The sequence below is a fragment of the Mastigoproctus giganteus genome, chromosome 10 (genome assembly GCF_048544385.1).
Source record: "Mastigoproctus giganteus isolate SK-2022 chromosome 10, ASM4854438v1, whole genome shotgun sequence".
In the NCBI taxonomy this organism is placed as follows: domain Eukaryota; kingdom Metazoa; phylum Arthropoda; class Arachnida; order Uropygi; family Thelyphonidae; genus Mastigoproctus; species Mastigoproctus giganteus.
Genome location: NC_143584.1, coordinates 10392864 through 10420798, shown reverse-complemented (window position 1 = coordinate 10420798; position 27935 = coordinate 10392864). Strand labels below are relative to the sequence as shown.

At 33.3% G+C, this 27935-nt stretch overlaps 1 protein-coding gene across 1 annotated transcript in view; it reads right to left on the bottom strand.

The window, feature by feature from the left end:
- The window catches only part of LOC150078681 (GPI ethanolamine phosphate transferase 1-like), a 132411-nt gene that overhangs the window by 74597 nt on the left and 29879 nt on the right, over positions 1-27935 (bottom strand). Inside the window, exons 8-11 of the mRNA XM_090383893.1 lie at positions 13303-13451; positions 12546-12567; positions 6799-6855; positions 3209-3288 (exon numbers count right to left, since the gene is read on the bottom strand). Of these exons, the coding sequence (XP_090240019.1) occupies positions 3209-3288; positions 6799-6855; positions 12546-12567; positions 13303-13451 (308 nt within the window). The remainder of the gene's footprint in view (positions 1-3208; positions 3289-6798; positions 6856-12545; positions 12568-13302; positions 13452-27935) is intronic.

Sequence of the window (27935 nt, the reverse complement as noted above, 5' to 3'; positions counted from 1 at the left end):
GTCAAATATACAGTGAAACTTCCCTTTAACGGACAGCCATGGGGAACGAAAATTTGTCCGTTAGAGAGAAGTGTTCGCTAACAAGAAGTCTAAGGGAGAAAAAAAAAAAGAAAGAAAAATCGTTAAACGTTTAATGTAAAATTAAATTAAAATATATACAGATTTTGAACAATATTTTTGTAAATAATATACAATTACATACACAAGTGATAAAGAAAAATCGTTAAACGTTTAATGTAAAATTAAATTAAATTATATACAGATTTTGCACAATATTTTTGTAAATAATATACATACAATTGTGCTATGCATATTATGACTTTATCTTAAGAAAAATACATACAGTAATCACTTATTTTCTTCTGCACCTTCTTCCGGCTGATAATTTTGTTTTCAACATTTGTTTGGAGTGAAGAAACCATCAAAAGTCCTTCAGTATTTTCTTCAGCGGTGAAAAACATTTTTAAACGATTGATTTGTATGAGTGCTTCTTCTATTTTCATCGGTGGTTCGTCGTTAATATGTTCTTCGACAGAATGACCTCCTTCCATTTCTTCATCCTCATGAGGAACTTCTTGAACAATATCGATGATAATGTCGTTGATATCTAGAGCACCATCTTCTGTAGTGAGGTTCGAGTCTATATCTTTGTAGCCAGGGTCACTTGTAGCTGAAGTATCGTACATTATCAATAGATGTTGAAGTTCTTGTTCTTCTTGGTGCTCCACATTGCTGTTCACAACTTCAATTTTTGCGTTTGAGAAGCCAGACTTTACAAAACAGTTCACGACAGTTTGTTTTCTAATTGCATTTACTGAAGAGGAAATCCATTGAATCGCATCTAGGATGCTGATTTTCTTTGCAAGGTCACTCGCACATGTTACATCGTTCATGTTTGCAATGAGATGTCTTCCAACACGTTTTCTGTAGTGAAGTTTAAAATTTTTTATTATCCCTTGATCCAAGGGCTGACACTCTGCAGATGTGTTTGGTGGCAGACAAACGATTTGAATGTTGGACAATTCAATGTGTGGGTGAGATGCAGCCATTATCCATGAAAAGAATAATTTTTCTGTTTTGACGAATCATGTTTTGGTTAAAGTGACTTATCCATTCGCTCATGATATCTTGTGTCATCCACGCTTTTTTATTATCCTTCCAGTCAACATTCAAAAGATTCAACTTTATGCCCTTGAAACAACGAGGATTTTGTGGTTTTCCTATAACAAGAGGTTGTTCAAAGTCTCCCAGCATATTTGTACACAACAGTACAGTCAAGCGTTCCTTAGAAATTTTTCCACCCTGGCACTTTTCGTTTTTTAGACTCATTGTTTTTTCAGGAAGAGCTTTAAAAAACAACCCTGTTTCGTCACAGTTGTAAATATCCTTAGCTTCAAAATCACGACATAAATCTTCCAATTTAATGGTCCACTCTGTTACAACCTCAGTATCAACAGTTCCACCTTCACCACTTATGGTTTTCCAAGAAATTTTAAGCCGAGTTTTGAACTTGTCTAGCCATCCCACAGAAACTTTGAACTCATTTACTCCCATAGATCTCGCAACCTACAAAGCCTTTTCCCTAATAATAGGCCCATTAATGGGAATTTTTTTAGCACGTGCGCGATGAAACCACTCATACATTGTCAATCTGAAGTCCAACAGTTTTCGGGAATGATTTTTGAACCTGATCATTTCCGTGTTGCCAAAATTGTTTGAGCAGTTCATTTTTTTTTCTTTAGGATGTCGCTTACCTGCATCTTCCCGATTTTGCAGCGAGATTGCGAACACTATTTTTTTGCCGATCATACGCATTAATGAGTTCGACTTTATCTTTTAAAGTTAAATGTTTACGAGAAGACATTGTGCTCTTCACACGACACTGAACAAAACTGAAAACTGAAACTCAAAAGACGAAAGGCCAACCAAATTCCGCCCCCCCTGCACACACCGAATTCATCAGAAGTTTTACACGTGCCTTAAAATTCTTGAAAAAGGGTTTAGAACCGCAACGTAAACCTTGATAAAATTCAGAGAATCGGAAATAGAAAATAAACACACGATTGAGGCAATACGTGGAAGAAAAGTTCCTAGAAAAAGGGCCGTGAGCTCTCCCACAGTCCGTTATGGGGAGATCGAATTAAGTGCTAATCTAAACAAAACAGTGCAGATTGCCTGTCCGCGTCCATTACAGAGAATGTCCGCTAGACAGAAGCTGCAAATACGTTAAAACCAATAGAGTTGGGGAATTTGAAAATGTAAGTTGTAGAGAGATGTCCGTTAAAGAGAGGTGTCCGTTAGGAGAAGTTTCATTGGTATATAATAAAAAGATTGTGTAACCATACAAATTTCAAAAACAATTCATATCAATAGTGCATTTTTTTTTTTTTTTGGTAGTTGTTGGCGCATCGGCTTCTGTGGCGATAATGCACCTCCCAAGGTTTTTGCAGTACTTGATCCAAGCCCGAGGCGGGATTCAAACCCGCGACCTTTGGGTTGCTAGGCAGGCACTTTACCCACCCGGCTAGCCCAGTCGGCTCAATAGTGCATGCTTTTTTCTATTGCACAAAAGCTAAAGTTTCAATTTGACATCAGTTTTTGTAAATTTATAACACAACTGCCAACAGATAAATTTCCTTGAACTTTTGTTAGTAGATGCAATACTACCGAAGAAATAATACAATTTTTTTGAAAAACAATTCTTTGAGAGGAGTGAAAACTTATTTTTCTTTGTGCACAAAGAAACTATTATAGCATTCTTTCTTTTCCAATCTGAACAAGCAAGAGCATGCAGACGCCTTATTTGAGCAAACCACGTATGGTTACCACACACACACTAGCTAATCTCATTTGTTACAGTAAGCATGCAAACCATTAATGCTTCAAAAATTCCAATGCAAGTTTAGTGAGGACCATGCCCACCTTTCTTATGCCAGATTAAACTAAAAAATCTTAATAGCATCTTCATATTTGATTCAATATGAAAACATTTTTGTTGAAAGATAGCTAGAGTTTCAGCCATGTGGAAAGGGTAGAAATTATAACACAAAATCAATGAAATTTGATCTGGGTCTAAAAGACTCAAGTGGACTATAACAGGGTTAAATGTGAATCAAATAAGAATTTCATAGCTATAAAAATTTTCAAATCACTAAATTTTTAATTAATGTACTATTCAGAATGTTTCACATAACACAAAACTACTCACTTCAGAGCAAATCTATCATACTTTTGATAGTAGTCCAAGCCTTTCAAAGCTAGTTCAATCACTTTCTGACCAACTTGTATCTGAAAAGAAAATTCAAATATTTTATCAAAAAAAAAAAAAAAAATTTTAATGGACCTCGCCAATCACAGGGAGCTACAATCCCGAAAATGTCTGCAGTAAGCAAGGGCCTGTTGGAAAATATCTGCAATCAGCAAGGGTAAAGGGCCTATGAGAAAAGGGTATGGGCAGGTTCCTAGTTCCCAGGGTATTTCATATAAAATATTTGAATATTGAAAGAAAGAAACTTTTCTGCTTGTAAAAAAAGCAGAAAAAAATTTTTAATAAGAGAATAACTGCTCAGATGTGCTTACAGTAAAATTAATACATAGATTAACTCTGGAAACTTTGTGCAGCTTTAAACTGACAATTTAGAATTTGAAAATAAAACATTAAATGTTAGATATTTTAATCAGGTCGTCTTCTCATGGCAAACTATTAGTAAGAATAAAAGTCCCTGGAATTGAATGCTTACCTTTCTCTCTGGACATGATCCTATCCTCTGATCTGCACCCCCCACATGGAACCCTGCCACACAAATATTAAAAGCTAAAAAACTAAATGATGAAATATGCAAAATGCATGTCATGCTCACTCATTCTGCAGTATTTAAAAATTTAAAAAGCAACAATAAATATTTAGCCAAGTGATCAGGAGTGAGAATGCAGTAGCAAGCGCCACTTTGAGTGGACCGGGGTTCAAGCCCTTGACTGCTAAATACGATTAACGTTTGTATTGGTGATTCATTGTAAACTCTACTGACCTGGTGGTCGTGCCAGAGTATAAACAAGAACTTTTTTTTTTAAAATCCTAAATTATTTTGTGCCCCTGTTTTTAATGTGATTGGACCAAAAGTCCCCGCTTGCCTTACCTTAATTGAAGATCTGATCCATCTGATTTTAACAGAGGGTTAGCATCTTTAAAAACTATGAATTTGCAAAAAAAACTTTTCTGCTAAGAAGTAAATCATGTATTTTTAAAAAAAGTAACTTTACAAACTTTAAAAACAAAATGAATATAGTAAATTTAGTTTCTTCATTTAAGCACAATATGAAATATCTTAAAATGTTAAACTTTTTAAAATAATGCCCTACATTTTATATAATATAAATCTTTCATGGTATTACTATAATGTATTATTCATATTCAATGCACAAATACACAAAATTTCCATCTGCATACTAATTTAATTTGTCTTATTATATTTTACTCATATTTTACAGACATGTAAGCAGATATCAACTCCAATATTTTCTACAGTTACTAACAATACTGCACTCTAGATGTAACAATTAAACTAAGAACTGGCATTAAATATTACACATTACTCATGGGAGAACTGATATACCATGGTAAGCATTATAACACACACGTTGTCAGGTCCCCATACAGCTGGGAAGAATTGTATAATAAAGATTCTAAACTGTTCTTGTTTAACACAATGACAAATGCAAATTTTTCCACCAAAGTTATTTTTGGAGCGTTTTGATTTTGAAAAAAAAATTTAAATAGTATTTATGCAGCTCAAGCTTTGCAAAACGAGCTGCCACTCATTGAAACTAGATAAAAGAAATATAAGAGAAGTTCTGTACAGGCAACCCCCGTATAACATGGTTTCGCTCTAACACGATTGAAAAATTGCAGAAATCCTCACACAACATTGTACATATATAACACGGTTAGAGAATTTCAGTAAACCTTGCATAACACGGTATGCAAGTTTGAGTTTTGTGTGGGGAAAACCTTGCTATTATGTTGGATGCAATTTTTCAACATTTCCACTCTTTTTGAATCCCCACTGTTGACTCACTAGTCAAAAAAAAAAAATTACTGAGAAATCTGTGTATTTTATTTTGTTGGGAAATTCTCGTGTTACTTTATGTGCTATTGAACTTGTGCTTGTTGAACTTGTAGAAAAATCTAATTTCAAAGTTTTATTACTATTGGATAGCACACCAGGCCATCCAAAAGATAAGTCATCCAAACGTTGAAGTTATGTTCCTACTACCACAGTTGTACTAGGTTAATACAATTTCCTTCATTCAGCCATTAGTTCAAGGCATTATATCCACCTTCAAAACTCATTACATCAGAAAATCGTTACAATGGATTTTGGAAAAATTGATTCCAAATCTACTGAAGTAATGGAGGCATGGAAACATTTCTCAATTGTGGATTGAATCAGAATCAGCTTTTTTGCTGAAAGAAGTAAAAATGTCAATGTTAAATAAGTGTGGAAAAATGTATGGCCAGAGTCAGTTCATTCAGGAAATATGGTCAAACTGGCAGAAAACAGAAGTGGTACAATAGTAGAACTTGCTGCGTCGGTAGGAGGTGAAGGTTTTGATGATATGACTACTGAAGCCCTCGTGGGTAGCACAGTTGATAGAATTGCCCTCCCCCCAAACGGGGTGGAAAAACCTGAGTTAAAATCCCATCGATGATGGGAGGAATTTTTATGGGTCTTTTTTTTTCACAACGTGGCTGAGTTAGTTGGGCTCGGGTGAAGGTAGCATGGTTTATTTCTTACAGAAACTTGGGTTTTTTGTCCAGCAAAACAGAAAATCGACCTCAGGACATGCAATTTATGGACAATATACACAGAGCTCCTAATATACGCTCCTAAAAAATAAAAAAAGATATGATTACTGAAGACGTTCAAGAATTACTGGTAGAAAGAGAAGCTGACAAAGCGGATTTGGTGGAAATGGCATTGGAGATAAAACCAAATCAATTCAAGAGATGATAGCCCACATGAAAATTCTAAACTTCCAAATTTTACACTAAAAAGTATGGTTTATTTCTTACTGCATGGTTTATTTATTTCTAAAAAGCATACAGGAAGGCATAAATTTAGCTGAGCAATTAGAATCTTATTTTTTGAATGCAGATTCTTGAATGAAAGGAGTCCAAAGTTCAAAAGGGAGCTTCAAAAATGCTTAGTTCCATACGATGAAATTCACAAAGATTTATCAAGCAAAAACAAACAAATGCAGATTATTGATTCTTTAAAGAGTGCAGACGTGAAATCTAGAATGGTGTATTTTTGTTAGTTTTGTTAATGAAATAGTGTATTTTTGTTAGTTTTGTTAATGAAATAGTGTATTTTTGTTAGCTTTTGGAATGTAACCCCTTTTTCTACTTTTTCATAGTCCTGTATAACACAGTTTCGCACAACACAACATTTTATAGGAACCTAACTACAGTGTTATATGAGGGTTACCTGTACAAATTAATTAATATGCAGATATCTGAAAGTGTCAGTAATCTCAATGTATAAAATATAGCATCTGTGATGCAATGCTTCTGATTCTCTTTCTCAGATGTTTCTAACAGACAGAAACAAATCAAGCCATTTTAGCACTGCTCGTATTCAGAAACTATTCTTTTTCTTTCTTATCTTTTTCTTGAGATACTACATATAAAGGACAGACAGTATTTCCCAGTTTATTCTTGTTCTTAGACTCCAAATATTTGGTTAAATAATATATCAATAACTAAGGACTAATAAAATAAAAAATCTCACCACATACAGCATCTCTATATCTCATCTGCTTCATCAATGTTTCTATCATATTCATTAATTCTGCCTACAAGCCAAAAAGAAAATTTTTACCAGAACTGTCTCATTAACGAAAAACTATTCTGACATTAAATTTTATCAAATTAAGTTGTAAAAAAAAAAAAAATAGGTCTATTAAAAACATCACTTATTACATATCTAAAGTTATATTAAAAATGGACAAAATCTTTTTAATCAGATAACTTCATTGCATCAAAAGGTGAATGCCAAAATTCATGCAGAAACAAATGCAGATCAACCTGAGGCTATTTGCCAAGCATATTTTTTTCACCACTGTCATCTAAATATGCTATACCCACTGAATGTATAGGTCATTACAATAGCACAAATCAGACTAACTATCATTCTTCCATTCACTATTTTTCTCCATGCAATCCTATTTCCTCTTTTTAAAACTAGCCAGGCTTACTCTGGCTTTGAGCCTGTTACCATTTGCTTTTGCTTCAATTATCTGTTTAGCTAATCTTCATTCTCCCATGGGCATTTATCCCATATTAAGATAATATGGGATAAATGCCCATATTATCTTAAGTTTGCTTCACTTATCTTTAATTGTATATTTGCTACTTCAAGTTTTTTTGGGTTTTTTTTTTTTTAATTTACACGTTTATAACATGGTTCTGTCCCAGCTTACATCTATTAGTTCCATTTATTTTTCTATCATTCCTGATGATTCAAATTTTTAATTATTTCCTTTAATTTCTTACCCAGCTTTCAGTTGTACTGGATTAAAATAGACTTAAAATTGTACTACATATAGCTCATGTTGTCTTTTAGTTAAACTCTCTTTCATTCCAAACAAATTTACTTAATTGGTTTCCTACACCTCCTGCTTTATTTATTTCCATGTCTAATTTTTCCATCTTCATTAAAGACTGTTCCTAGATACAAAAAATTACTGGCTTGTTCCAAGTTTGATTATTTAGTTACCTATGTTTCCAGGTGAAATCTGCTGTCACTTCCCCATTGTTTTATTTCTCTTTTTATATGTTGGTACAATTAATGCATTACTCCAATCTTCTGGAATATCCTTTGGAAAATGGTTATATCATGTTATTTCTGGATAACATGATATAACCACCATGACACTATTATCCCTGCAGCTTTCAGAATTTGAAATCCAATTTCATCTATATGTGCTGCTTTTCCATAACCTCAATACTAACCTTTTTTCCATAACCTTTTCTACCTCAATAATAAAGATGGTTTTCAAAATTTCTCCTATTCAAACTTTTCCTCCTATTTAATGACATCTTCAGTTCCTTTGTTTAGCAACCCATTAAAGTATTTACTCCCTACTTCTGAAATATTCTTCTCCTCTGTGATGACTTCTACCTTATCAGCAGTTTAATAATCTTATTTCTCCCTGTTCTGAATTTTTCTCATTGTTCTGACATGATAAGGATGAAGTAAAAACAGAACAGAAAGATATTTCATAAGTATATGAGTAAATGCTTCAATGATTTACAAAGGGAAAAAAAAGGAATTGAATACAACACTGATGAGAAGGAAAAGTTTGAAATAGGGGAAAATTTTGAATACTATCTAAATATCAAAACATTTTTTCACTATCCTGATACTTCTCTTCCCTATCTTTCCCAAAATCTTTCTAAGACTTTTCTTTAGCATCTTTCACATATCTCAGTCCTGTTACACTTTTATATTCTCATAAATATTTATTAGATTTATATGCCAAAAATTTCTTTCTTTTTTTTTACTGCCTCTTTTAACTTCCTGGATGTTGAAATACCATTTGTAATTAAGAGCATGTGTATGAATATCATGCTTATGAAAAGAATTTTCTTTAATACGTCAATGTATATTAAAGAAAATACTAACTTGATGAATATAGTAAATATAGTAAATATAATATAGTAAAAATACTTATACAATTTAGTATAAGTATTTTTACTATATTATTTTAAAATAATGATTTGAATGTTTTTTAGCCCTACTCTTCACATACTTAAACTCATTTTATACAATGCAGTCTTGCAACAACTGATCTTATAAGTAACATTACATAAAAAATAATTAACATTTACTTTATAAAGTAAACATTTATGCATACAATAAAGAACTAAAAAAAATAATAAAATTTCTGAACCAGCAAGAACCCTCAAAACTATGGGTGTTATTTCTTTGAAGGTTGTGATAATATCAAAAAAAAAAAAAAAAAGAAAAAGAAAAAAAAAATTAACTAAAAAATGAAACATAGCAAAAGTACCAAGTTCACCTGAAAATAAGCTACATTTCTCAAATTTAACATTTTTAAAATCAATATGTGCAACTTATATGCAGCTGCCTTAGAACAGATTACCACAAGAAGGTGCATTTGTGTACAGCATATTCCAGTGTGCATATGCCAGTTTATGATATGGTACTCAGACTGTGATTTTAAAATAAAAAATAATTTCCCTCACCAGATATTGCATAAAATCCTACTTAAAAGTAGTCCCCATACCCTGCTTGGCAATTCTCCCACTGCTGTAAGCACTTCTTTCTTCAAGTTCACCTCTTGCAGTGGATCTGCAAGAGGTGAACCTGAAGAAATGAATGGGGGTTGAGACTGTTGGTCTCAACAGTCTCAACCCCCATTCATTTTCCTCACTTGAGTTGTGATTGTAAAGTCACGGAATACAGGCATACCTCGATTAACGAATAGGATGCGTTCCACGAAATTACTTCGTTAAGCGAAACTTCGTTTTCAGAGGTAAAAATACTATGGCCAGAATAGGGATACGTTCCTACGTAAAGAAAATGAAAAGCTTTTTTTCGAACAAAGAAAAGTTTTATTAAATAAACAGTCAACTTACATACAAAGTGAAATCACATTTTAAAATATGAGGTTAAAGTTGATTGTTTATGCTTTTTTTCTCTTTCATTTAACAATTGCCTATACGGAGTTATTGCATTTAACACTGATCGCTTAACTATAACACTTCTTCCTAAATCGGGATCATTTTCACTAAAAAAATTTAAAACGTTTTCAATGTCATTTAAGCACCTTTTTAAATCTTTGGTTGTTAACACTTTTTCGGCAGGAACTTCTTTAACTTCGCCTTCATTATCTTTGTCTTCGTTGCTAACAAGGTTTTCTAAATCTTCCACTGAAAAACCATCATCTTCTGCATTCAATAAATTTCTAACATCCTCTTCATCGACATTTTCGAAACCTATTGATTGAGCCATCTGGATAACTTCATTTCTAATTTCTTGGATGTTATTTTCTTCTTCTAGTACAACTTCTGGCCATATTTTGCGCCAAACTCCATTTAAGCATTTCTTAGTGACTTCTTTCCAAGAACTATCAATGTTTTCAATTGCGTTTTTAATGGTGTAGTTTTTCCAAAAAGTTTTAACTGTCATTTCCACTTTATCCTCTAGTTCAGTTAAATTGCTTAAAGTTCGACGCAGATAATAAGCTTTAAATGATGCTATTACTCCCTGATCCAATGGTTGAATCAGGGAAGTTGTGTTTGCTGGAAGAAACACAACTTTGACAGGAATGCATGTGTCCAACGTGTTAAGATCAGTAGGATGTCCCGGAGCATTGTCTAACAACAAGAGCTTTTTCTTCAAAGTTGTTTTTTTGACAATACCGTTTTACTCCAGGACAAAAGTGGTTAACAAACCAATCAGTAAATAACTCCTTGGTAACCCACGCTTTTCTATTTGCTTTCCATATTACAGGTAAATTCATTTTTATGTTACCTTTTAACGCCCTCGGATTTTCTGAATGGTAAACTAATAGCAATTTTAATTTATAATCACCAGAGGCATTTGATCCAAAGAGTAACGTTAAACGGTCTTTGGCTGCTTTATATCCAGCAGCTGATTTTTCTTCAATAGAAATGAAGCTTTTTGTTGGTAGCCGTTTCCAGAACAAACCGCTTTCGTCAACATTGAACACCAAATTTGGTGGAAAATTTTCACGTTCAATTATTTCCTTTAGTTTTTCTGGAAACTTATTTGCAGCTTCAACATCTGCACTTGCAGCTTCTCCTGTTAATTTTACACTATGAATCCTGGCCCGTTTTTTAAATTTCTCGAACCAACCACGAGAAGCCCCAAAGGTTTCCGTAATTTCTTCAGTTTGTTTAGATTTCAGGTGATTAAACAAAAATAATGCTTTTTCTTGAATCACCATTTGACTTAAAGGCATATGACGTTGTGACATATCATCTATCCACAAACTTAACATTTTCTCCATTTTTTCTAAAATTGGATTCCTTAAGCAAGTTAATTTTGCCGCTGTAACATCTGTACAATTCTGAGCAGACTGTTTTATTTTTTCTGATTGACTTAGTATGGTTGTTAAAGTTGATTGCGCTAATCCTAAAGAATGTGCCACATCGGATTTTCTTTCGCCGCTTTTAACACGTCGTACGATATTTAGTTTAGTTTCCAAAGAAATTGCTTTTCTTTTCTTTGATTCTGACATTTTAATTAACTAAAACAAAAATATTTCTATTAAAATTTACAAAATCTACGTTATGTAATGCTATAAAGAACCTACGTCAATTATTGCAATGCGCCACACTGAAACAACGTCAGTCATGTAAACAACAACTAAATTACGCGATTGACACGCAAAACTGTTATAACAGACATGCCCGCAGCTCGGGAGCACTCGGGAATACGTAACGAGTCGCCGTCAGTCACCAAGCGGATGATTGTCGGGCGTTGGCCTTAAATTGGAATATTGTTTTATGTTAAATGGGGCTTGAAATTGCGGACTTCGTTATATCGAGGCTTCGTTATCAGAGGTAACGTTAACCGAGGTATGCCTGTACATCAGTTTATTGAAACTGATGGATTCCTCCATTATGTAAGCCTATATTTCTTTATCACCCTTTTAATTTCACACATTGGCAAACAATGTGGCATAAAATGTGAACGTCGATGTACAAGTCAATGAAAAAATCTGCACCCTGGTGTCACATTTGTGACTAATGTGTACTTTTTGTTTTCACAAATTTTCTTTAAACTTAACTTATTTTCCTCCCCTTTCATATGCTTTTATGAACACATTCATTAATATGGCACAAATTATTACCTTCATTAACATGACAGTGAGTATTATAAAATAAACTGGGGTTATTCCATGTTTCATTAGTTGATTCACTTATGCTAACAAAACTTTATAACTGATTCTATCATATTGAACAGAGCATATAAAGTTGAAAACATCAACACTTAAAGTAATAAAAACCCAGTTAGTCCAATAACTACAGCTACTCATCTTTGGCAGAAATGTTATTAATCACTAATTTTAAACTGGTACTGAGAGAACTGAATCACCGAGTGAAATAAATAGAGAGGTTCTACAACATTGCTTACAAGACAGTTAATGATATTTGTGCCATTTCACCCTCAGTTTTTGTATTAATGTTACTCTATATTATTTAGCTTAAAAGTTTTTCACCGCAAATGGAAAAATAAGACATTTGTCTTATTTTTCCATGTTCTAATGATCAAACATTCTCACATAACTTTTCATGTTACATTTTGATATCAGCACAATGCTAACCAACATATAAAACTAGTATTTAACTGTAGACGAAAAAAAATTTAATTTGAGGTGGACAAAAAAAATGCTAAACATTTTTCTGTCATTCCATATGTAAATTTTGATTTCTACTCCACATTAATTATTTTAAAAAATAATTGAGAAAAAAATTTTGTTTAACTCACCTGTTTGTGAGGAGCCAGTTCTCTAAATTAAAGAAAAGAAACAATACATATTTCTATTATTATTAATAGAATCAGCATTCATATTGCTACACAAAACAATTACCTTCAATGAAATTTAAGCATTTGAGTTTATTTGAAAAATGTTGCAACATTCTTCCAAACATACTTTGACTTTCCCAGAATTACCACAAAATGCAACTTAAATAATTAGTGACAAAGATTATTTATTAACAGAAAGTTCCAGTTATTGTAAGTGGTCTGTAAACTATATGGTATCTCACAGAACCTGTCACCTTAAATGCTTTAACAATTACATAAATGACATGTATCTGGAATTGTTTAATATTGCAAATGCATATAGAAAAATCTGCAAATTTCTCTTTCTAAACAATAAATGAAAATAATATTTGTAAAATTACTTTAATAGAAATGTTTCTATGCAATCATTAACATAAAATGAATTATTACTAAAGTAATCTAACTCTGTAGGTAAACTTATTGAAAATGTACACATTGAGAGCTCAATATGTACATTTTGCTCAAAAGTAACTGTATGGCAAATGAGGATCCAATAATATCTAAAAATGTATTATTCCATCAATATATACGAATATTAAAATGAATACTATGCAAAAATATATTTATAGGATTAAAGAATATTGAAAAACATTCCTAAAAATTTAAAAAAGATCATTTCTCTCATGCATCCCAAATGTTCTTTGAAATGCATGAGACATGCACCTAAAATGACAAGTACCTAAAATTCCAAAAAAATATAGGCAATGTGGTCTGTTGTTTTCTCCTCATTTTTAAATGGTATTGTGCAAGCACTTGACGGGAATTAGTGAGAAGTGCAACAGCTTTATAAGACCAGCTAGTTCCAAGGTATTCCACAGGAAGTATTCCCTAATTAAAAAAAAAAAAAAAAAAAAGAAAAGAATGTATATTACTGGATATAAATTATGAATAAGGTACAACTGCTATTTCATAATTTTATTAATTAGTGATGAATGAACTAAATCTAGAGAAGGCACAAATAACTGTTTTACTTCCACATGAAAATTCAGTCACATACATTCAACTTGATAAAAGTGAATTTTTCATATGATTAAAATATAATAATAGAAATAAGAAATATTAGTAATAGAGGCATGTGATGCAAGAAAGCAAGCATATGAGCTTATATAGCATCAGCCAAAAAAAAAAACAATTTCACACATCCATTCCCTCTAAACATTTGTCCAGTTCCTCCTTGAATTTATTTAAGCTATCAACTTCCACAACAACAGATGGAAGTTTGTTCCAACAATTAACCAAATGCTGGCTAAAGGCAAATTTCCACACATCTATTCTACAATGTCTTTCCTTAATTTGAATTTATGGCCCCCTTAGGTTCGTAATCTGAGCAAGTGGAAGAATCCCATCAAAATTCAGCGTGTTCAACCCATTCAAGGCCTCATACACCTCCAGATCACCTCGCAGGTGCCTAGTCTCCAGCCGCTGCAATTTGCAGAACTTAAGCCCCTCTCTTGATAAAAGGATCCCTTCATTCCTCTCACCAATCTTTCTACCCTTCTCTGTACACGCTCAAGCAAATCTACATCTTTCCTAAAATGAGGCCTCCAGACCTGTATACAGTACTCAAGGCGTCGCCTGACCATCGCCTTATACAAAGGGATAATTCACCTGCTACTAAAATTCCTGTATATCATTGTGTCTGCATTGCTCAGAAAACTTCATATCTGACTGCACAATTACTCCCAGGTCTTTTTCATTTTCTACCACCCTAAGTGCAGTACCACACAACTGGTACGTTCCTCTGGGGTTACTTCTACCCATATACAGTACTTTGCATTTGTCAATGTTAAACTTCAGTTGCCACTTCTCACCCCATCTGCTGAAATTTTCTAGATCCTGTTGCAGCAGCACACTGCCATTACTGTCATTAACAACCCTGCCAACTTCAACACTAAAGCCTGATATACCTTCATCAATATCATTGATAAATATACAAAACAACAGTGGGCCCAACACCGAACCCTGTGAGACTCCACTAATAACATTAGTCCGCAAAGAGCAGTGTCTATTGATTACTACCCTCTGTCTTCTCCCACTCAACCACCCTTTTATCCATTGTAGCAACTTACCCTTAATACCATTCTGTGGCAATTTGTACAGTAGTCTTCCATGCACAACAGTGTAAAAAGCTTTCCTGAAATCCAAGTATATGATATCAAAATTATTTTTTGCATCCAGTTCCTCTGTAACCACATCATAGTATCCAATCAAATTTGTCAGACAAGACTTCCGTTAACAAACCCATGCTGTGTCTGAATTATTACTGCAGTCTTGTCTAGATGATTCTGCAATGCATCTTAAACCAGTGACTCCATTATTTTACCTGGAACAGAAGTTAAACTAACTGGTCTATAATTACTTGTGTCACCCCTCAATTTCCCTTTGTGAATCAGGGATACATTTGCACATCTCCAGTCCGTGGAGACTTCCCCTGAGTCCAAGGACGCTCTCATAATTAATGGCTAAGGGTTTGCTTAATTAATAACTGTTCAGTTATTTCAGAAAAACACAACACACACAAATGTTCCATATTTGGTAAAAGGAGGAAAAAAACAGAAAAAGGAATGCATTTCTCATTTATGTTAACTCTGTTATGAGATAAGTCTTTTACTCTCATAATATGTGAATGTGATGTATACATTGCTATATGCAATGTTGTTTTTTGTTATTTGGTTTTTAGGAGCATTAACAACTAAGGCCATATTGCTCCAGGGATATGCGGTGGTCATTCCCTGACCTTTCCGCATCCTCCGTATTTGGTGGTGACAGGTTCGAACCCCGGTCTAATCAAGAAGCGTGTGTGCTACGCACTGCTGCTCCTTCCCACCTGGCTACGGAGGCGCCTGCTATATGCAATAAACAATAAAATTGAGTATTCAATTAAAAAAAATTGATTTGATAATATCACTGTTATATTTTGTGTAAAAGCAGAAGTAGTTCATAACTACATTTAAAAAAACTGACATTTTGTACATTAGGCATCATTATTATAATATCTGATATTGTGAAATCCTTCACGAGTTGCCTTCCTCTTATACTTTAAATAAATAACACTTTCCCATTAAAGAAAATCTACCATTGCTTATTCTTTATTGAGTACCACTTCCCAGATGGCACCATTTTAAGGGTTTTTGGCCTCTCATCATCAGTGAGTGGTTGAGTACCTAAGTATAAGAGCTGACAAACTAATTGTGACTAATTTACACAATAAGAGAGATGCCAGAGGGTGTGTTTTCAGATTACAAAATTTTTAGGACTGAAAGCCTCAAGCTATGAGAAATTCAGACTGAAATTATTTTGTGCAAAAGCATCTTCATAGCTGCATTTCAAGATAAACTGAAAATTTGTACAATGTTTGTACACTGAACACAGCTTGAAGCTTTCATCCCTAAAACTTTTGTAATTTTGCGTTATCATTAATTAAATTTAATGTTAATTCAATTTAAAATTAAGAAATTTTGGAAATAAATAATGCTAAAAGTAAATACTATGAAATTAAACATAGTATTTATCTTTAGCATTACCCCAGTAACACAAGTAATGCTTTTACCTTTACCATAGAGATGCCAGGTGTGTCATTTTTAGACTACAAAATCTTTAGGACTGAAAGCCTCAAACTTTTGAGAAATTCAGACTATAAAACTATTTTGTGCAAAGCAGCATTAATTCATAGCTGAATTTCAAGAGAAACAAAGTTTGTACATTGAACACAGCTTGTGGCTTTCAGCCTTAAAACATTTGTAGTTTGGCAATATGCTAATTAAATTTTAAGATTGAGAAATTTTGAAAATAAATAATGCTAAAGGTAAATACTATGGAAAATAAACACAGTATTTATCTCTAGCATTACCACAATAACACAAGTAATGCTTTTATTTTTACCACAGGAATACCATTTTTTTTTTTTTTATCATGTAGGCAATTATTATGCAGCGAAATTTTAGTTGGTATTTCTGTACACAAAAAATACAGTAAATCTATAAAAATTAATGCCACATTAAAATCTGGAGTTCATCAATTTGCTAAAACTTATTTCTAAAATGCAATGAGAGGCTATAACCTCTTTAGCCAACCCCTGACTTTATGCAGTTTCCAACTTCTGGCTGAAAGCCAATTTATATTAAACATTTTCCTATTTCCACTTTCTAAAGGTTGGCAGATGCATAAACATGCCTGCCAATATAAGCCTCCTTCAAAAATGCCCTCAGGAGCAATATATATATATATATATATATATATATATATATATATATATTTCCAAGTATGACAAAGCAAATATTAAATGTTATAATAAATATAAATATTATAATAAATACTAAGCAGTCACATAACCAATTAATGCCATCTAGGACGATTAAACATTACATCGGTCTGTATGAATATGAGTTAAGTTAATAATGGTAAGAGTTTTTTTTTTTTTTTTTTTAATGTAAAATGTGATATACTAGCTTATCAGGTAAACCATAAACCCTGGCGGGTACCCAACGTGACCTGGAAAAAATCAATCTATGCCATGACATAAGCAAAAAAATTATAAACATATATAAAAGTACCATTAAAATGTTAGTTATGGCAATAAGATACATTGCAAGGGACTTTTTCAAGGGCTAACCCTTACAATGTATAAACCATAATTAACGAGCTATCCGTTTCTGTAGTCATCGTCCAGCATAACTATGTCCAAATATACGTAAAATAATATTAAATTAGAGCCAAAAGTATAAAATTTGTAGTAATTAGAGCCAAAAGTATAAAATTTGTAGTAAGTTAGAGCCAAATGGTTAATTAATCCCAAATTTAGCAGTAAACTGGCAAGATGACTGTTAGCCCGACGGATAGCCAAAATTTAAATTAAAATTATAGAAAGAGCTATATTTATTGTTAGGCATATGTGCGTAGTTGATGGTAAATGCAGTCACGGTAGTCTAATCAAAAATAACAGTGTGAGCTATAGCTAACAAAGGTGAACGGAAAAAGGTATAAGGATAGATATAGTACCTCAATCCCCCTCGAATACTCTAATAGTTCATGAGGTATGAAAAGATAGGGATAAGAAAGTGAAAGTTAAACAGCAAAGAAAAAGCAAAATAATTAACATAGGATGTAACCTTATAGTAAGGTATCCTGGTTAGAATGCTTTAAGATTAAAATTAGAATGCTTACCACCGTATGGCCCGTGTAGCATTTATAACTACCGATAGCAGCCCCCCCTAGGAAATGTAAAAGTTAAGTTAAGTGATAAAATAAGTATAATTACATACAGCGCCCTCTGCTGTTATTTAATATACTGTATAGTATTACACATAGAAAAGCCGTCAAATAAGTATCTCTCTCGAAGTAATAATAGAAATTTACAGAATAAGTTCCTACCCATGGAGCAAATATAGGTACAAGTTTTTAATGCGAGTAAGCTATATGTAACTTACTCCATGGGCAGTGCCTACTAATTACATACTTACATATCCAACGAAATTTATCTAAGCCAAAGAAACTCCTACGAAAATTTTACAAAGGCTATGTTATATTAGCGCCTGTATAGGACTTTATCTATAATACTCTGTGCGTTAAGGTTATAATTCCCCTTGTTGTTTGCTATCAATATAGCTCTATACATATATCTTGTAATTATGTGGTGTGGGAAGTAATTTTCTAAAAGCTTGGATCTGAATTCAATGAGTGTATCTATAATATAATCTGTCTGGTTACATATGTGTATTCTTCTGATGCTTTGCGCGATTAGAGTATTGCGATGTATCCTTTTTGAGATATTCGAGTTCCAGTTAGTGAGGTCAATAGTATTAAAGTGAAAATTTTTGCGTTTATCATACAGTTTAGTGTGAACGGTATTGTTATCTATCCTTATATCCAAGTCCAGGAAGGTAGCAGATTTGAAATTATTAGTGTTGGTGCGTTCTAATGTTAATTCAGGCGGATAATATTTGATTGCTTCCGTAAGGAAGTCAGGCATATTAAAAACTATCAAATCGTCAATATATCTGTATAGAACCATATTTTGCTTAAAATTATATTCGAAGTGGTGTAGGTATAAATTTGCCACAATGCATGAGCTACATGCGCCCATCGGTATACCTGTATGTTGCCTATAAAGATTACTGCCATTAAATATGTAGTTATTGAAGATACAAAGGTTGAAAAGGTCATCCCAGTAGTGTTTCTCACAAGGTAAAATATTTTTGTATTTATCATAATAATGGCCAAACACAGTTTTTAGGCTGTTATGTGGGATGCTAGTAAACAAGTTATTAAAGTCGAACGTATTGATATGTTCTATCGTATTAATGCTTGTGTTGCTATAGATGTAATTCAATACCGGTCTATTATTGAGAATAATATTTGAATGACCTATGCTATCAAAAATAATTTGAAGTAAATTAACTAGTTTGCGATGCGGAATCTTAGCGTAGCTATCCCTACACGAAGTTATAAATCTAAAACCTGTCGGATTTTTATGAAACTTAGGTATACAGTATATGTATGGGTATGTAGTTGTATGGTTGGTAAGTTTTAATTTTTTATGCCAAGCACGTATTTTCTTAGTAATAGCGTTACGTTTATCCGTTACTATTTTGTATGTGCTACTATTGTTAAGTTCATTTAGTAATGCTGTAGTGTAAAATTTTTTACATATAATGCTGTAGTTATTAGAGGCTTTATCAATAGTAGTAATTATAAACTTATTTTGTATCAGTTTAAGCTTACGCTTAATAGCATCTATATTAAAAACCTTAGTAGGTGATAGTTTCTTACTTGCGGACTTTATCTGTTTCTTGATGGTCTGAAAGGTGAGTGTAAGCCACTTGTGGAAGGCTTCCAAGGATATGTTATATTTGTAGGATAACTTTAGGCTGAACTTCATTATATCTGAGTGTAGTTGTTTAATGATGGCATAGATATTAATATCGGTATTTGGTCGAAATTTAAAACCAAATGATAGAATCTCACGTAGCTCAGGATAGTCTATAATGCTCAAATCTCCTGTTATAATGTGTTTATGGTGTGCGTCCACATATGTCTGATATTGCGGTAGATGGCAAAAGCAATCCGCCTCAATATCACTATTGACGAGGTTAGTAGCTGCTTTTTTATAGTTACAGACCAAAAGCCCAAACGGTTTATTATAGCTGAATCTGGTGCGTAACAGTGCATTGGTAATAGGTAAATCACTTATATATGCGTTAATGATTTTATCTAGGCAGACATAATCGAATAATGCGTGGCTGAATTTAATGTTAATATATTCATATGTAACCTTTGTTTTTTTATTACTAAAAATAAATTTAATTATGTCTTTAATAAGGAGGTTAAGGTGTAAGTTATTATGCCTATAGTTAGAGTTGATGGTGTCAAGAGCTCGTATTTTACTATGTTTCAACCCGAATATAAAATCATGAATCTGTTTGACATGTATAATTGGTTTGTCCCAATATGTTAACATGTCATTAAAATCGTCAGTTATATTTGGTGTGCGGGCTTTTTTATTGTATGTTTTGGCTATTCTGTTAGATTTGGGTCTTTTCACTATTTGAAACAGACTATATATACAAGTATCGTTTATAGTATTGCTAGTGTAGCAATTTCCATTAAATTTATTATTAAGACCATAAGGATACAGTGTTTTATATTTTAATATATTGATATTTTCGGATTCTAGTCTGGTTTTGTGGTTACTTTCAATAGCTAATATAGTAATAGTAGTATTGCTAAAGCTGTGTACTTAAAAGTGCTGTAGTTCGATGTCTTTAATATTAACGAAGTTTTTAATGTGGGATCTATGCACGTTAATTCTAATGTGTAACTCCCCTCCAGTTTGTCCTATGTATTTAGCTTCACATAAGTTGCAATTAATGAGGTACACCACCCCACTGGCATGGCAAAAAACTGGAGCGTCGAGGTTATTAGTAATATGATACTTGCTCATGTTAGGACAGGTCTGACAAAGTGTATTGTTACAACTATTAAATTTTAGATAGCTGCTATTATGTTTATTGCAAGTTACGACGTCTGTAGTATCAGGAGCATCGCAGGCAATATCGGTAAGCGCCACATTATTATTTGCTATCTCGGTAAGATCATTAGAATAGCAGGCTATGTTAGTAGGAGCCTCAGCATTGGCACTGAATAGATTCAATTGGACAGCAGCATTAGATGCTGAATGGCTAGTAGAAGAACTTGTCGGATCACCCAGAGCCCCAGTGATATCCGCGGTACAGTTTATTCTACGCGACCGACGTAGTATTATGTTATTCTTATTTGTGTAGAAACTCATGATAGTATAAATATAAGATGTGCGCATACATATAAAATTCTCCAGTAAACGTCAGAAGCCCCAAACAGGGAAAAAAGGCTGTCTGAGAGGCCAACATTACAGCCTGTATTTAATACTAAGAAGTGTTAACAGATGTATATGTCTAGCTATGTAGGAAAAATTCCTGGTAGACGAGTCACAACACAGGTAATCCCCTTTGTATTTCCAAGTATGACAAAGCAAATATTAAATGTTATAATAAATATAAATATTATAATAAATACTAAGTAGTCACCTTGCAATGTATCTTATTGCCATAACTAACATTTTAATGGTACTTTTATATATGTTTATAATTTTTTTGCTTATGTCATGGCATAGATTGATTTTTTCCAGGTCACGTTGGGTACCCGCCAGGGTTTATGGTTTACCTGATAAGCTAGTATATCACATTTTACATTTAAAAAAAAAAAAAAAAAAACTCTTACCATTATTAACTTAACTCATATATATATATATGAATATGAGTTAAGTTAATAGTGGTAAGAGTTTTTAAAGGTAAAATATGATATACTAGCTTATCAGGTAAACCAAAAACCATATCGGGTACCCAACGTGACCTGGAAAAAATATATAAATATATGCCACGACATAAGCAATACATTATAAAAATATATAAAAAAATACCATTAAAATGTTAATTATGGCAATAAGATACATTGAAAGGGACTTTTTCGAGGGCTAACCTTTTCAAGCTATCCGTTTCTGTAGTCATCGTCCAGCATAACTATGTCCAAATATATGTAAAATAGTAAGATAGAGCCAAAAAGTAGTGACGAGAATAAAATTATGTTGATTAATCCCAAATTTAGCAGTAAGCTGGCAAGATGACTGTTAGCCCGACGGATAGCCAAAATTTAAATTTAAATTAGAGAATGAGCTATAATTATTATTAGGCATATGTGCGTAGTTGATGGTAAATGCAGTCACGGTAGTCTAAGCAAAAGTAACAGTGGAAGCTAGCGCTAATAAAGGCGAACGGAAAAAGGTAGCAGGATAGATATAGTATCTCAATCCTGCTACCTATCTATCCTGCTACCTTTTTCCGTTCGCCTTTATTAGCGCTAGCTTCCACTGTTACTTTTGCTTAGACTACCGTGACTGCATTTACCATCAACTACGCATATATGCCTAATAATAATTATAGCTCATTCTCTAATTTAAATTTAAATTTTGGCTATCCGTCGGGCTAACAGTCATCTTGCCAGCTTACTGCTAAATTTGGGATTAATCAACATAATTTTATTCTCGTCACTACTTTTGGGCTCTATCTTACTATTTTACATATATTTGGACATAGTTATGCTGGACGATGACTACAGAAATGGATAGCTCGTTAATTATGGTTGATACATTGAAAGGGTTAGCCCTCGAAAAAGTCCCTTTCAATGTATCTTATTGCCATAATTAACATTTTAATGGTATTTTTTTATATATTTTTATAATGTATTGCTTATGTCATGGCATATATTTATATTTTTTTCCAGGTCACGTTGGGTACCCGATATGGTTTTTGGTTTACCTGATAAGCTAGTATATCATATTTTACCTTTAAAAACTCTTACCACTATTAACTTAACTCATATTCATATTTATACAGACCGATGTAATGTTTAATCGTCTTAGATGGCATTAATTGGTTACGTGACATTTTAATATTTATTATAATATTTATATTTATTATATCATTTACTATTTGCTTTTTCATACTTGGATATATATATATATATATATATATATACAGTGGATTCTGGTTATTTGGGCCACCGGTTAATCGGGGCAGCCATTTATTTATTTTAGGCCATTTATTTTGGGCAAATCTTAAAAAACAGAAACCAATTGAGAAAATAGCCAGGGTTTACTTCGCTTAATTGGGACAACATGCCGTTTAATCGGGGCAAGAGATCGCAGCACTGGAGATTACCCTACGATTGTCTCCGACAGTACCACGTGGTTCGGTCGAAATTCTGGAAGTCACAACCATAAAACAATAAAAACAATTAGCAGTCATCTGTTTATTGGGCTTTTCTGTTAATTAAATCTATGATAAACGGACAGTAAACTCGATCTTACTGAATTTGCAATAAAAATACTGACAGCTGGAATTCTGTGGGTTATTATGGTGAAATGTGTCTACACTTCCATGAAATCTTCAATCATATAAAAAAATTAATTTTCAGATCTTCTCTTCATTCCTATTTTTAAAGCTTTGTAACTCGTTACTCCGTTCTCACTTCCGCGTATTGTGTTACTTGCGATTTGTGTGTGCCGTGTTTTTTGTTATTGGTTGCTTATCTTTTTACTGTTTTAAATTTTAACTCCACCCACAAATGTCAGTGAACAGAAATGTCAACTAGTTCGTATGTACATATTACAATACGTATTAATTATTCCGATTTTCACGTATCATTTAATTTTTTAATTGGTAAGGTAATAAAGGGTAAATTTCTGCTTAATATATCTTTGCTTTTATAGCCTGTGGATAATATTCCTCCTATTTTCGCTAATTAGAATCACTGTTTTGTTTAATAGAATTAAAATTAAATTCACCAACATGATCACAATGACCGGCGCTTACTACACATTGTATAGTGAACGGTACTTTACTATGGTGAGTTCGTTGTAACGGGAATTGATTGTACAGTGAACCAATTGTAAAAAAAAGGAGGGGGTACATTGTATTTTTAACTATTTACGTGAAACTTCGGATAATTGGGGCAGCCACTTAATCGGGCCAAAACAACTAGTCCCAATGTGTCCCAAATAACCGGAATGGACTGTATATATAGAAGGGGGGGGGGGTGATCTGTAAGTAAGGAAACATGCTTAACTGTAAATAACAACTCTATTTTAAATATGTATATTTTTTATGTCGTTGTTTTAAAAATGGTTTTATTAGGATTACCCAAGAACAACCTCATCCGCTCGTAGTTTATGTCCATAAAATGCATGTGTTCTGTTCTCAAATTTATTTGCCTGTTTTACTGGCTGAAAAACCTTGCCATCCTTGCCTGAGACCAACTAACTCAGCCACAAAGCAAAAAAAAAAAAAAAACCACAAGGCATACATAAACTTTAAAAAAAAAAAACAAAGAAAATGTACATCTGTCCAATATGGCTGCCATTCTGATCTTTACAAAACTTATTCTTTTGGACATAAAATATACACAAGAATGCACAATTCCTCAGAAATGTTCTCAGATTCTCTCACTACTGACTGTTGAAGCTCCAGCAGAGACCTATGCTTATTACTAAATAAATACTTTTTCATTTAAGAATCCACAAAAAAAGTAATCAGACGGTGTTAAATCTGGGAAGTCCAGTGGCCAATCAATGGAACCCCACTGTTCTGATCCATCACAGTGGACACTTTTCATCTAAGAATTCCCAGACAATTTTTTCATAGTGAGCTGGTGATCCATCCTACATAGAAAAGCAATATTGAAAACTGATTCTGGACTGCATTAATGGAATGATTTTGTCTTTTAGTAGTCTCAGGTAAGCTTTCTCTTGTCACAGTTGTTTCCTCAAAGAAAAAAGGTCTGAGAACACCTCCTGTCCAAATTTCATCTCAGACTTTTAAATCTTTGTTAAAAAATAAACAGTGGTTGTTAAGAGAATAATAAACACAGTTATGGCAATTAACAGTTCCATTTGGCAAATTCCAATCTTCTATCCAGGTCATCCTCTTCAAACTTTGTAGAAAATGGGATATGGGATGATAAACTATTTAATTTCCTTTACAATTCTATTTAAGCTTCTTTTAGGGTATTTTAAGTTCCAAGCTTCACTTTCTTTAAGAATTTTTCAGACTTCTTCTGATATCCTCTCTTACAAGTTCCAAATTAGTCAGTGGTTTGAGATACAAGGTCTAAGTAGTTTTGGTAGATTGTGCATTGTTCTCAATGTTAACTGCAGGGCTGCTGCTAAAAACAGAAAGAATTCATATGGATTCATTTTTCTCATTAAATTTTAACTTTCATATATTGAATGGTGCTAACATTAATATTAATAAAGGCAAAGTGATGCAAGAAAGTCAAGGTTATGTAAACATTAGCCTTAAAAAAAAGACACCTGGTTTCACCAGGTATGTGCCCAACACCCTCCTTAAATTTACACAAGCTCTCTAGTTCTACAAGATTAGGTGGTAATTTGTTTCAGAAAACTGGGGCTCTATAGCAAATGGTTTGGTTTGGTTTTGGTTTTTTTTGGCGCATTAGCTTCTATGGCTATAATGCGCCAAGACCAGTCTATAGCAAAAGCTCAAATTTTCTTACATCACAGTCTGGAACAATCCTGTTTTAATTTAAGTACATATCCACTGGTTTGTGTCACCTGCGAAAGAAAAAAGATATCACAGTTACTTAATAATTAATGCCTTTCAATTCATGCCACAAGCAGGAATTTTGCCTTGAGCCTCCACAACACATACACTCTTTCTCTTTTTCTCTCCCCCAAGTACTTCTTTTTAGCAATAATTAGCTGCTCTTCAACAACATTTCTAGCAGACACATTCCTTTCTGAACTGTGCTTCAAGGTGCAGCAAAATAACTCTACATGATGGATTAAACACCATACTATCTTGGCAGTCGGTCTACACTTTTGAGAAACTTTATGATGTTACAATTACTCCAGAGTCTTTTTCATTATCAATTATCTTCTTTTTGTTGCTTCCACAATTACAGCAATAAGAATCTTAAATTACTATTACCCAAATACAAAAGCTTACATTTCCCAAATATTGTACTTCAAGTATCATTTTTCAGACCAACTAAATAATTTACCTATAACATTATGGAACCATACATAAGATGTGGATTCTGGTTATTTGGGCCACTGGTTAATCGGGGCAGCCATTTATTTGGGGAAAATCTTAAAAAACAGAAACCAATCGAGAAAATAGCCAGGGTTTACTTTGCTTAATTGGGACAAAATGCCATTTAATCGGGGCAGGCTTCTTGATTAGACCGGGGTTCGAGCCCGTCACCACCAAATACGGAGGATGCGGAAAGGTCAGGGAATGACCACCGCACCGGAGCAATATGGCCTTAGTTGCTAATGCTCCTAAAAACCAAACAACAACAACAACAACAACAACAATCGGGGCAGGAGACCGCAGCACTGGAAATTACCCTACGATTGTCTCCAATGGTACCACGTGGTTCGGTCGAAATTCTGGAGGTCACAACCATAAAACAATAAAAACAATTAGCAGTCACCTGTTTATTGGGCTTTTCTGTTAGTGAAATCTATCATAAGTGGACAGTAAATTCGATCTTACTGAATTTGCGATAATACCGACAGCTGGAATTCTGTGGGTTATTATGGTGAAATGAGTTTACACTTCCAGGAAATCTTCAATCATATAAAAAAATTAATTTTCAGATCTTCTTTTCATTCCTATTTTTAAAGCTTTGTAACTCGTTACTCCGTTCTCACTTGTCTCACTTGTGCGTATCGTGTTACTTGCAATTTGTGTGTGCCGTGTTCTTTGTTATTGATTACTTATCTTTTTACTGTTTCAAATTTTAACCCCCGCCCACAAATGTCAGTGAACAGAAATGTCAACTAGTTTGTATGTACATATTACAGTACGTATTAATTATTCCAATTAACACATATATTCTTCCAATTTTCACGTATCATTTAATTTTTTAATTAAATTAATTAATTGGTAAGGTAATAAAGGGTAAATTTGTGCTTAATATACTTTACTTTTATAGCCCGTGAATAATATTCCTCATTTTCTCTAATTAGAATCGCTGTTTAATAGAATTAAAATTCAATTCACAAACGTGATCATAATGACCGGCGCTTCGTATAGTGAACGGTACTTCACTATGGTGAGAGTTTGTCATAACGTGATTTGATTGTACAGTGAGCTAATTGTAAGCGGGGGGGGGGGGGGTTTACATTGTATTTTTAACTATTTACGTGAAACTTCGGATAATTGGGGCAGCCGCTTAATCGGGCCAAAATGCACTAATCTCAATGTGTCCTAAATAACCAGAATGGACTGTACTTTATATCAGGGTTGGCCAACGAGTCGATCGCGGATTTAATTTCAGTCGATCACGACAAATTTTAAATATACAGTCATCCCTCGATTTGTGCACCTTGTGCAATGAAATTTTTGAGATGGTAGATCATGGCACATTTTGAAGGAAAAAAGTAGATCCCATCACAAATTAAGTTGGCCACTTCTGCTTTATATAGTGAAATAATTACCTCTTTGTCCCTCTAGCAAAATTCTGCTACATCATATGCTATCCTGGCTACACTGTTGGGAGAACAGTCATGTTAGATATTACAGTTACTCCTCTATATTTTTCATTATCAACTACCTTTAGGTTTGCTGCATCCAAGTAATAATATAACTTAAGATACTAACCCAAACGCAGACCTTACATTTCCCAAATATTGTGTTTTAACTACCAGTTTTCAGACTGGCTAAATAATTTAGCAGAGCAGCATATCTTTATTACTGTCATTTATCTGCTCTCCCCTTCCAACCTTAGTATCAACGGCAACTCTGACATCAAACCTTGATTCCTTCATCAATTTCACTGACATCAGAACATTTTGTCAATAATACTATTAATAGCTACCCTTTGTCTTCTATCATCTAACCAAGCTTTTATCCCCTATACTATCTTCCTACCAATAGCACTTGTTCCAATTTATAGAAAAGCACTCACATGGGATTGTATCAAAAGCTTTACTCGAGTCTAAATATACTGGCCAAATTATTCTCTATATCCAGTCCTTTGTAATGTTCTCATAATAGCTTACAGGATTAATCAGACATGATTTCCCTTCAATAAACCTATGCAGCATTCTTCTAAGTTTAACTTCTATGAGACAAAAGTTAACCTTAGAAGACTGTAATTGTCTAACCTTGTGATCACCATTGTAAACAGGAGAGACATTTACACATCTCCAATCTGCTGGAACTTTATCCAAGTCTAAGAAAATACCCTTTATAA